Source organism: Bombina bombina, chromosome 1 (assembly GCF_027579735.1).
Source record: "Bombina bombina isolate aBomBom1 chromosome 1, aBomBom1.pri, whole genome shotgun sequence".
NCBI classification, from domain to species: domain Eukaryota; kingdom Metazoa; phylum Chordata; class Amphibia; order Anura; family Bombinatoridae; genus Bombina; species Bombina bombina.
In genome coordinates, this window is record NC_069499.1 from 1164283409 (window position 1) to 1164295701 (window position 12293).

Below are 12293 nucleotides of genomic sequence, written 5' to 3' on the forward strand. Positions count from 1 at the left end.
TCTTTTTTAAATTTTGTTTTATATCCTTTATTGATAAAGTACATTTATGGATTTTGTCTTAAAAGGAGTCTTTCAGTTCTCAGCACTAATGCAATAGGGTAGAATTTTGTATTTATATTTTGTAATAACTAGATTACAATAACTATCATCTACTCAAAATATTCTCCTAAATTATTTAGGTTTTATGTAGGTTACTATAATGCACTTTTGCAGAGTTTTGCAGACAAAAAAAAAACTCAGGCTGTCTAAATTATTCTAAAGTTATTTAGCATCAGCTCTGAATCGATTTTCATGAATACACTTTATGAATATGGATGTTTTTCAAATTTGGAAGAATCCCTTTAACAGTTTCAGCCAGTTAATTAATCCCTGTAACATGTATTATGGCGTTAATCCTATTCAAGTGCTTCTCACAATCATGTATTACTGCCTGCATATTCAAAATACCAGTTATATATAAAAGACAAATTAAATGTTGCTTTCTCTTGCAATATGAGCTGAGATAAACTGCAGTATATAATGCATATAAGATTTTTTTTCCACTTCAGTTTAACCATCCACTCTACATCTTTTCCTATTGCTTGCTCAGAGTAATCTAGGGCTAGTGATCAGATTAACATACTATAATCTGAAATATCTAGCACAGATTCCTAGACATAATCTGTAAGAGCTCCATAGGTCAACAGCGGCTTATATTTTACTCCTGTCAACTGGATAGCCTTTTACAATATTTAACTAGCCACTTCTTAAACTAATCAATGGTAATCTAATATGCATTTTTCAGTTCATGATGATTTGTTTTAGACCTCATCCGAGCAAGTCGGGGCTTCTTGTTCTTTGGAGGTTTTCCAACGTCCTTTCCAACATCTTTTAGCTCTGATTGGTTGTGAAAACGAGTGTAGCGTTTGCATCGACATGATGTCACCAATCGGATTTTGTATGTTCTCATCTCATTCTCAGGACAAAGCAGCTGGATGCGTTGGGTATGACTGTGAGCGGGAACACAGCGATAATCCATAGCATTCTGCCTCCACCATTTGCCTCGACCTATGGAATTTGGGAGAAGGTGGGAAGGCAAACACTGTCCCGAGCAGACAAGCTCCTTGACAGGTTTAAGACTGCGACACAGACCATCTGATATGTATTGAGTGGAGTGCAGCTCTCGACAACTGAAGTCAGATGCTTCTAAATAAAGAAAACAATATATATATATATATATTATTCAAGTATTTATGTTTCTTGAATTTGTACAACATGTGGTAAACTCATGTAACTAGTAATTAATACCACTTTTTGTCTAGATACAGCTATGGGTATGAGTTTTTGAATAAAAAACATTTGAATACTAAATGTAACTTACAAATGAAAAACAAAACAAAAACAAACACAAGAGAAGTTTATTGAATAGTAAACTGAAAATGCAATCCCCCATTTTATTAAAGGAACACTAAAGTCAAAATTAAACTTGTATTTTTCAGATAGAGCACACAACTTCAAACAACTTTCCAATTGACTTACATTATCTAAATACGCACACTTTCTTTCTTAGGTCCAGCTCCTACTGAGCATGTGCAAAACATAGATTATACATATATGCATTTTTTTATTAAATGATGGCTGTCACGTGATGCAGTGAGAAGGTAAATAGAACTAACTTTGAAATTTGTCAGAAAAACATCTACTACTCATTTGAAATTTAAACTAAGTGCTTATGCATTGTCTTTTAAGTATGCATTTATTGCTCATGCAAATATGTGTTTAGTGGTTCTTTATGTTACATAATTCTGCACATAGTTAAGAATTATATAACATGTTACCCAAAGTTTACTGTTCCTTTTTAAGGAAAATAAAGCTACATTGCAATAGGCAAGACGGAGAGATGGAGAGCCTGTAACATTTTACACTGTGATTGGTTAAAGGGATAGTCTAGTCACAATTAAACTTTCAAGATTCAGATAGATCATGCAATTTAAAGCAACTTTCTAATTAACTTTTTAATCTTTATTTGAAAAATCAAGAATGTAAGCATAGAAGTCGACCCATTTTTGGTTCAGCACCTGGGTAGCGCTTTCTGATTGGTGTCTAAATGTAGTCACCAATCAGCAAACGCTACCCAGGTGCTGAACCAAAAATGGACCGACTCCTATGCTTACATTCAAATAAAGACACCAATAGAACGAAGAAAAATTGATAATAGGAGTAAATTAAAAAGTTGCTTTAAATTGCCTGCTCTATCTGAATCATGAAAGTTTGATTTTGACTAGACTATCCCTTTAACTCAGGGCACACGCTAATTTATTCATGTCCCTAATTGGCAAAAGCAAAGTACACCAAAAACATGAATTTCCTAGGTGTATTATAGTTGTGTCGCTGAACTACTCTTGAAAGTAAACAGATCTTTTGCATTGTAGTGCCTAATTGCAGCTGTAACCTACGCATAAATAAAAATAATGTGCCTTAAATTTTTATATTGATTCTCACAAGCTTAAGTTAAAGGCTATAAAACATTTAGATGTTTTTTTTTCTGTTTCTAGTGTGTTTATTTAGCAAGATATAACATCACAGAAAATAAATGTCAAGTAGTCAGCAAAAATAAATGCAAATGAGAAATCAGATTCACCAGTATTCTAATGAAAACTAACACCACCAAGGTATTTTTGTGCAAAGGTATAAAATATTAACATATATACATATGTGCTGCTATGCAAACCTACAAACAGGTACGGATCTGAGATTGCAATCTGTTTAAGTGTGTAGTGTGGAAAATTGCCTTGCAAACTGTATTAGTGTTGAAGTGATAAAAAATGCTTGCAGTTAAAAATTTACATAATAGCATGTGATTTCTGTAAGATCTTCTAGTATAATAAAAAAAAGTATGTGAACTATTTTAAATTGTTTTATTCCTGATTACTCTGATATGCATTGTAGAAAATGTGCACAGTTGTCTTCTGGTTTGACTTTTAAAGAGACCATAAGTATCTTGAAATTACAATATTCTTCTACAGTCTCAGAAAAAATTTACATACTAAGTAAATGATAAAAATTTTTTTTTAATGTTTTAACACCTTGTTTACTACATCAGTTCTTTATTAAGCAAACTTCACTCACCACTTGCCTTATTTGGCAAGTGAATCTGTATTAAACATAGCTAGCCACTGTCATTTTGCTTGCAGCTTGCATCTCTGCTGGGGTCAATTAAGGGGAATATGAGGCAAGGTTGACTACACATAATTAAACATTTATATTTCAATCTGAAAGTCTTCATTGTAACCCCTTTAAACTAAGCCTCCTTTGTTCTGGACACTTCTCTGCGTGATTCTCTGTCAGAATTAATCATTAAAAAATGTAACTTTAAAATATACCCTCAGTCAAGGCATTAGCTTGTTTTCTCTGCCATACACTCACTCTATAATGCTACTCTATAATGCTACTGCGCACACAGCATGAGTGGATTCTGGAATGTGGGATACAGTAAAACTGAGTCCCAAATGTCTTTTTCTCTTCCAGCTGCTGCCCTAGGCCTGGGCCTAGTTGGCATAAATACATCCTGTATGTGTAATATCACTGATGTATGTTATTTGTCACCCTTGTGTTGCATTCTTTGAAACATTGCCCTTTAATACATGTTTTCTGATCTCTTTATTTACTGAAAGGATGGACATTGAAGTCAAGTAATACATTAACTTGTCATTATTAGTGTATAACTACTACATTTATGTGTATATATATTTAATTAGTAGAATAATGTTTCTATAAAATATATAATACAGATGTAGACTAATTCTATAGAATGTTATTACATTTCAATGTATTTACTGTAACATTTAGTATAATGAAAATCAAATTGTAAATTGTAGTGTTTAAATGTTGATTCTCATAAAGTTTGATGGAAAATGAGTTTATTTGTTTAAGCTTTGCTCTGTTCAACCAATTGTAGAGGCTGCATTCCAGAGTCTTTTTATTTTTGTTGTGAACGAATAATAGTAATGTATAACTTTCATGTCTTTCATTTCCAATTAAGATTTTGGACATTTTAGAAACCAATAAAGAAACATTTTCACATCTTGTAAAAAAATATTCCACCATCTAAAGTTTGGCATATTGCATTTCATTAGCATAATGTATAGTCACTGCAGTCCTTAGGGTATCATTGAATACAAATGCTTTATAACATAAGTAGAATTGCAAATTCATAATAACACTTATGTCAAAATATAGATTTAATGTAGCAGAATGCTTTAAAATGCACTTATTCATAGAAAATAAACAAGCAGTTGAAATTCAGTTTTATTGTTTATTTTGCTTGATCTTTTCCACTGACCTGTCTTCAATGTCTCCTATATTACTCTAAACCAGGGATGGGGAATCTTGGCCCTCCAGGTGTTTCAGAATTACAATTCCCATGATGCTCAACTGGACATCAGAGTGCCAAAGCATCATGGGTAATGAAGTTCTGAAACATCAGGAGTGCCAATGTTCCCCATCCCTGCTCTACACAGCTAAAATTCACTTACAACTACATTCTTTTCCCATGTTTTTCTATACAGCTAATACACTAAATTCACGTATCTCTCATTCTTTAATAAATCAGCTGCTGGAAAAGACAGAGACTGACAAAGCTGCTCATTGAATTGTGCCCACTGAGCCTTTGCATGTTTCATGTTGCTACTGTTCATACATATTGGTCCTAAATAAGAATTAAGTACAAGCCCAAGTCCTACAAACAACCCCTGCCTCTCTGACACTATTGTTTGGTTTCCTTAAAGGGACAGTATACTGTAAAATAGTTTTTCCCTTAATGTGTTTACAATTGCTTTTTTTACCAACTGCAGAGTAAAAAATGTATGAAAATTAGCTTTTTAAGGTTTATTTCTGTATATTAAAGCTCTGATTTTGTGTTTTGAAGCCACAACCTAATGAAATGGGTTGAGCTTGTAGGTATAATCAGATCTCATTACTGTATCACATTGTGCACATATACCTGCTTCTTTATCTTATATCTGTCCTTAAAACAATCACCAATACTTTGAGAGAACAATGGAAAATCAACATTTTATTACCTTATCTCTGCTTTATCACACTGGGAGTGTAATTTCTTCTGCTGGCTTTGTCTACAAAGCTTATCTATAGCTGGTATGCGCGGCCACAGACTTTCAGAATAGGTGGGGATACCAAATGCTAAATTAACAATTTCAAATGCCAATATAAGGGTAAAGGAGCTACTTGTAAACAATTTAATACACTCCAGCAGGTAAAGTGGATCATTGGGAACAAATTAACAGGGAGAAAATTTTTGAGTAAACTGTCCCTTTAAAGTCCTCAGCTTTGATAACCCCTGGGTCTCTCTGGCCTTTGGTGCTTGTCCAGTGATTGTCAGTTCAAATGCTTCCCAGCAGGATGCTACTTGCCCATTGTATTGCTGCATATTGCCCTGGACATGAAAGAAGCCAGGCATTTTATTAGCAGTCTGTAAATGGATTGCCCTGGATGGAATTAATTAAAAGCACAATCTAAGCAGCTGTAGCATTAGAGAAGATCATCAGTGGTTTCCTGTGTGGGTGTTTTGGCATTTCTTTGCTGAGTACTATATCATTTACTGTATGAAAGAGCTGTTATTGTCAGCTCTAACACAAGAGTCATTTATAATCAGTTTAATCTGGACACATGAGATTGTGTTCATTGTGATTCTGTTAGTCACAAATGTCTTTACATTAACAACCACAACTCTCCACAATTTTTACAGTTCCCTGTGTAAACCTTTAGTCAATGAATCTCATTATTTCCCAGTCTGATGTATTTCTCACTAGAATGAATCTACATTTTTTCGACAGTACATGTGATTTATTATTAAATGTTGAGCTGATTTATATAAATTGCATTCATCTTTTATAGATAAGTTGAAATATGTGTTATAAATTTCCACAAGACAATTTTCTGGTTTACAATTCTCTTCTAATTTGGGAGCTGTGATTTTGCAAGTAAAAATAGATATTTTTTATTTTTTTTCTTCAAATTATTAAACACAATTAACCACAATTGAACAAACGTTACAAACTCTATTAATAAAAACAAACATTTAAGCCCGAGTGATTAGGGGTTAATTGCGGGGGTTTGCACTTATTGGGCTTACCTCTGGTATTTCACGTTTAAAGTAAATGCAATTGCTTCAGCGCAATCGTGATTTACGCTACAATGATTACTGCGACTTCTGGTTAATTGTTTTGTGAAACATTAAAGTCGCACAAAACACATAAAAAAATACATCACAGAGTATAGTTACACTCATAATAACATCATCTAATAAAAATTATTAAAATAAATTGCACAAAAAAGTAATGAAGGCTCAAAGAATTTAGATTTTAGCTTTTAGAGAAAAAAAGGCAGGCAAAGGGCTTTAACAGAGATACATACATATACATCTCTAAAGATGTGTGTATATATATATATATACATAAATATATATGTATTTAAAGACATATGTACAGTACACATATAAAAACATAGCTATACTTATATAGACATATATATATATATATATATATATATATATATATATATATATATATATATATATATATATATGTGCATTGGAGCCCTTTGCAGTTAAATAGATAAAAATATGTAAAAACATATTTATGCAATATTCAAATTTAATAAAGGTTTTAACTACGTATTCACTGTAAATATTTGACATTCCAATGTTCTGCACATAGCAGAATATGTTATATGTATTTATAAATAGATATTCCTATATCTATATATATCTATCTATCTATCTCTATATCTATATCTATATCTATCTCTATATCTATATCTATCTCTATATCTATATATATATATATATCTATATATGAATAGATATATATTTTACCAAAAATACATCGGATATATGTAGAAATCTTTATTTATGAATAAATAGAAAATATTATGTTATTTGAAGAGCTTTGGAATGTGAATTATTCATATTCTCATGTTTGATTGGTGCAAATGAGAATATTCAATGTAAATTTCAATGTATCCTTCCTGGTAAAATATTTTATAAATAAAATAAAATAAATACGAGAACACACATGCAATATTCTAAATTCGTCTTTTTGTGCTTGTCGGGTTAGTGTAACACGTAATATGAGTGAAAACCGACAAGAGCAAAAAGCTTACTTCTAGCACAATTAACGCTCAAGCTTAAGCACTAGTTTGCGCTCCAATCGTAATCTGGCCCATGATAATTAACTTCCTAAAAAAAATCCAGTGACACAGCACCAGATTTAAATAATCCGTGTATACGAAGAGAGAGGTGCTCTACCAGGAATGAACAACAGCTTATCAGCTAGTTCTATGGCTATTTACCACCCAGGAGCAGCCTTGAAATACCAGGCAATTCTCCTCTGAACAAGGAACATGACAAACCAGGTCTAAAAAGAGGCTGCTCCATGGGTGGTAAATCGGCATAGAACTAGCTGATGAGCTGTTGTTCGTTCCTGTTAGAGCGCTTCTCTCTTTGTATGCAAATTAATATGACCCTTGGAAATTCTCCTTTTGGTAATGGGGGAAACCAGACATGGACTCCTTGCCCAGTGTGCTTAGAGGAATGTGGCTGCACCTCACTGACGAGGACCATAGGAGGCTGAAACGATCATCTGGGGTTGTTATGTTCCTTGTTCAGAGGAGAATTGCCTGGTATTTCGGGGCTGGACTGACCGTATTGGCGGGATCAGACTGATATAGTACAGGAAAGTTTTCCTCTGTGAAAAGCACACTGGTCTAAAAGAGGCTGCTCCTGGGAGGTAAATCGCCATAGAACTAACTGATGAGCTGTTGTTCATTCCTAGTAAAGCGCTTCTCTCTTTGCATGCACATTAATATGACCCTAGGGAGGTCTCCCTATGGGTGATGGGGGAAACCAGACATGGACTCCTTGCCCAGTGTGCTTAGAGGAATGTGGCTACACCTCACTGACGAGGACCATAGGAGTTTTCCTCTGTGAAAAGCACACTGGTCTAAAAGAGGCTGCTCCTGGGTGGTAAATTGCCATAGAACTAGCTGATGAGCTGTTCTTCGTTCCTGGTAGAGCGCTTCTCTTTTTGTATGCAATCTTGCTATTTATCCTCTCTCTGCTGTTGACCTTTCCAGGTGACTCTTTTGAGAGATATTGCCACCCAAAGCTTTTTTTTCCAGGATGTCACATAAACTAGTGCTGAGGGCCAAATGTGGCCCTATGGCCCCTAATTTACTATCACTTATCTATATAAACAAGTATCAAAAGAGCATAACTTTGTAATTTACTTCTATTATCAAATGTTCTTCATTCTCTGGTTATCTTTTGTTGAAAAGCATGACTGTAATCTCAGGAGCATGTAGATATCTGGAGTACTACATGGCAGCAGTTTTGCAAGAATGTTTTCCACTTGCAAGAGCACTATATGGCAGCACTATTATCTGCCATATAGTGCTCCAGATATCTACCTAGCTATCTTTTCAACAAAGAATACCATATGAACAAAGCAAATTTCATATTATATTTTATATATATATATATCTTCTAGATTGTAAGTTCCCATGGGAATAGGGCCCTCGATTCCTCCTGTATGTGTTTGTAAATTCTGTCCTGTCTCTTAGTCTTAGAAGTTTTATACTATTGTTTTATTTAAATGATCTGTATCCATGGACCATGCTGCAGAATATGATGGTGCTTCATAAATAAAGTATAATAATAATAATAATATATTATACGCTCTGTCTAAACCACAATAGAAAGTTTTTGGGTTTTATATCCATTTAAGTAATAGAATCAGCATTAAAATTTGAATCCTACAAAAAAAGGACAGAAATTAAAAAGACAACAAAAAAACATTCCTTTCCAGTTTTTGGAAAAATTGTATTGGCCTCTCGTCTCCCCCATTCATTCTGTTGCAAACATATAGAAAAGTATTTTTGTGGTGCACATGTCACAGTGGGATGGAGGGTTTTATGAGATTGTATTACCCTGATAATAAGTTTTACTTCCTATACAATGATTTTTGTAGGAATCAACTACTAATGACCACTCATTCATTGTGGCAAGAATACTTATTTTTATGGGAGATTACCTTTAATAACCCTATGATGCATTTTATTTTGGGAAAATAATCTACAATAGCAAGATATATGGAGACAAAAGCTAATATCTTCACTAAATTAAAGTGTGGCTAATTGACAAGATTTAGGATGGTTTAATGACATTTATATTTGTCACTGGGTTCAATCATTACCCAACAAACGCATGATGCTAATGCCCATTCTTAGGAGACATAAAGAGCCATTGTTTTGTCCTCGAAGGTGAAACATTTCTGTATCAGTTTATCACTGATTTACATAGAAATAATCTACCCAATAAATTAAATGGTATTTTTTGTAAATCACAAATTAGTATAAGAACAATGCTCAATTAAATCAATACAATTGGATAAATAATATTTTAAACTATGCATTAAAAAAGGCCTTTTTTGTTACGAAGCAGAGGCTGAATTAGATTATTGTCCTTTACTAGAAGATGTACATAATTCACACAAAAATATAAAGCTTATTTTTAAAAAACATATTGACAATAATATATCATCTGCATGTAAGTTTTAGGTTTAGTTTGTAATTTGATATGAAATATGATATAAAATATGTTTACTGAACCTGTAAGGTTATGTGCTAAAATGTGTCAAATTAATCATTTTTAAACTAACTTACAAGTGCTGCCATGGTACCAAATGTGAATATACATCAGTGAAAGCACAATTTGCCTGCTATTTGCACCCACTCGTGGATAAAGTCTTTGGGGCATTGATAAATGAAAGTGAGATGCGATGGAGATTTTAAAAAGCAAGTTATGGTACACAAATGGAGAAAGCATTTTAACTGTTTGCCTGTCAAAGAGGGCTGTAATGCCATATAAGGCAACCAAGGGGTCAAAAGACAAATATGAAGAGTTGGTTAATAAAAAAAATTGAAAGACCATCATAACTGACACTGAAAGAAAGTGATTTTCTGTGAAAGTTGTTAGAACAAATGGTTAAATGAGGTTATATATTGATATATTAGAAATAGTAATGGAATAATAGTAAACTATATGCAACTAGATAAGGAAGGAATTAGTATATTCGACTAGTATATACTCAACCATGTTAAAGTTGGCTTTGAATATGCAAGAATATCAGAAATTAAATAGGTTGTACAAGTGCACAGCCTCGGTTATATATATATATATATATATATTTTATTTTTTAAATTTGTTTTTTTAATTGATTGATTTTGAAAATTCCCTGGAACATTTAAACACAAAACATGCAAACTGTCTAATTTAAATATTCCTCAAGCTACTCCTGAAACCGAAGGTGCATATTAATCACTTGCTCTTTCTCTGAACTGAAGTACTAGAAATAAGGTTTCTTTTAAAGTTATGCATGTTAAAGCTGAAGATTAAAGACGTCTGTAAAATACTTTATGTTTGTGAATATTGAGTGAAATGGCCATTTAAAGGTGACATCTAATAAAACATGATTAGCCTATGGCACTGTATATAATTATTTAAAGGCTGAGCCTGCATGATGCATTATGGGATGGCAATGGCATGGAAACATAGAAATCAGGATTTTAGCACAAAAGCAGCTGATGAGGTTTGTGTGCAAACCCTTAAGGGGATATACATAATGGAAAATTGAAGAATCTTAGTAAAAATACATTATACATTTATTTCAAGTTTTCTATTTTATCTCATGTTGGAAAGTGGAGACTGAAACTGTGATGACTGTGGATATCAATAAACCTCTAAATCAACATAACGATCATTCTATCATCAATCTATACATATTATTATTATTATTATTATTATTATTATTATTATTATTATTATTATTATTATTATTATTATTAGTAGTAGTAGTAGTAGTAGTAGTAGTAGTAGTAGTAGTGGTAGTAGTAGTAGTAGTAGTAGTAGTATTATTAACGACAACATATTATAGTGATGACAGGTATAATGATTGCAAAATTCCAACACTTACAAAACATTCATAATATTATGTTTGATAACCTGAACATCCATTTTAAGTTTTAATAGTGCATGTCAGGAACAGCAGGTAAAAAACAAAACATTAAAATAATCTAGACAATATATTAGTAATTATTCCTTACATTAGCCTTGATTTAAAGCAAAACTAGGACAAGAAAATGCACAATGTAGCAAGTATGAATAGTCTATTGCATACATTACACTATATATTAGTAAAAAAAAATCCCTTGTTATGTCCAATTGTTATCTCACTATTTATCTACATTGCAATCTAGAGCTAAATGAAAATGAATTACTTTGTGTGTAAATTATCTATTTTGAAATTGATTCAAGAAAAATATATTGATTTGAAAAATGTGTACCCATACCACAAAAATCACAATTTCCTTATAAAATCTACAATTAATTTGATGCTAAACACCCCATGTTTTACTGATAAAGCCCAATTACTTTATTTGTAAGTCAAACTAAATTTTTGCTAAAACAATTATTCAGTCCCTATAAATGAGAAATCTTCAGGGCCGAAAAAAAAAGAGTGAAACATTCTTTTGCTTTGTTGCTAACTGATATTAGTGATAGATCAGCTACCTCTCTTATGATCAATTATGTCCCAAGTAGTTTGTTGTCTATTTCATTTTAAGTGAATCCACTTACCTGTGGCATCAGTAGTTTGAGGTAAGTATCGTCCACCATGCTTAGCTTGATTGAGTGTATAATTGTCACTAGGAGAGTCACTTTCTATGGCTGGGTCAGTTTTATCAGTGTGTCGTTGAATTATTTCTGTGGCATCATTTTTAAAGCCAGGCCACCCCATTGCTAAATCTATTCCTATGTGCAGCATTAGCAATGCACTGAACAGTGTCAAGGAGGACTGCATTATGCTGCTTCAGAGGATATCCTGACAGCTTACTCACTGACTAAAGTTCTTAGTGAAACACACTTTATCCTCCTTTTAAAAAGATTTCTCCCTTAAACACCACAGCCAATAAAAACAGAGATGGGTAGGACTTAATCTTACTTTCATTCAAACTTGAGAGTTGTTAAATAAGGGGAGTGACTCACTGACCCCACTGCACAAGTTTATCTTCTTTAGCCCTCCCACAATTTAGGTAGCTAGTTTTAACTGCTTAGCTGCCAAGTAGAAAAACTACCTATAATTAGCAGCCATGAATGTCATATGTGCTTAGTAAACTACTTCCTCATTGTCTTCACAACTACACTGATATGTTTGCATACCTGACTGATAACTTTTGTTTAT

At 32.8% G+C, this 12293-nt stretch overlaps 1 protein-coding gene across 1 annotated transcript; it reads right to left on the reverse strand.

Annotated features, from left to right (window-relative positions):
• Positions 1 to 200: 200 nt before the first annotated feature.
• SOST (sclerostin) lies at positions 201 to 11874 on the reverse strand. The gene is made up of 2 exons (XM_053694245.1): positions 11690 to 11874; positions 201 to 1185 (listed from the first exon to the last, which is right to left on the reverse strand). Exons 1-2 carry the CDS (start codon positions 11847 to 11849, stop codon positions 767 to 769), a joined length of 579 nt encoding a protein of 192 aa, XP_053550220.1. The 5' UTR covers positions 11850 to 11874; the 3' UTR covers positions 201 to 766.
• Positions 11875 to 12293: the final 419 nt, after the last annotated feature.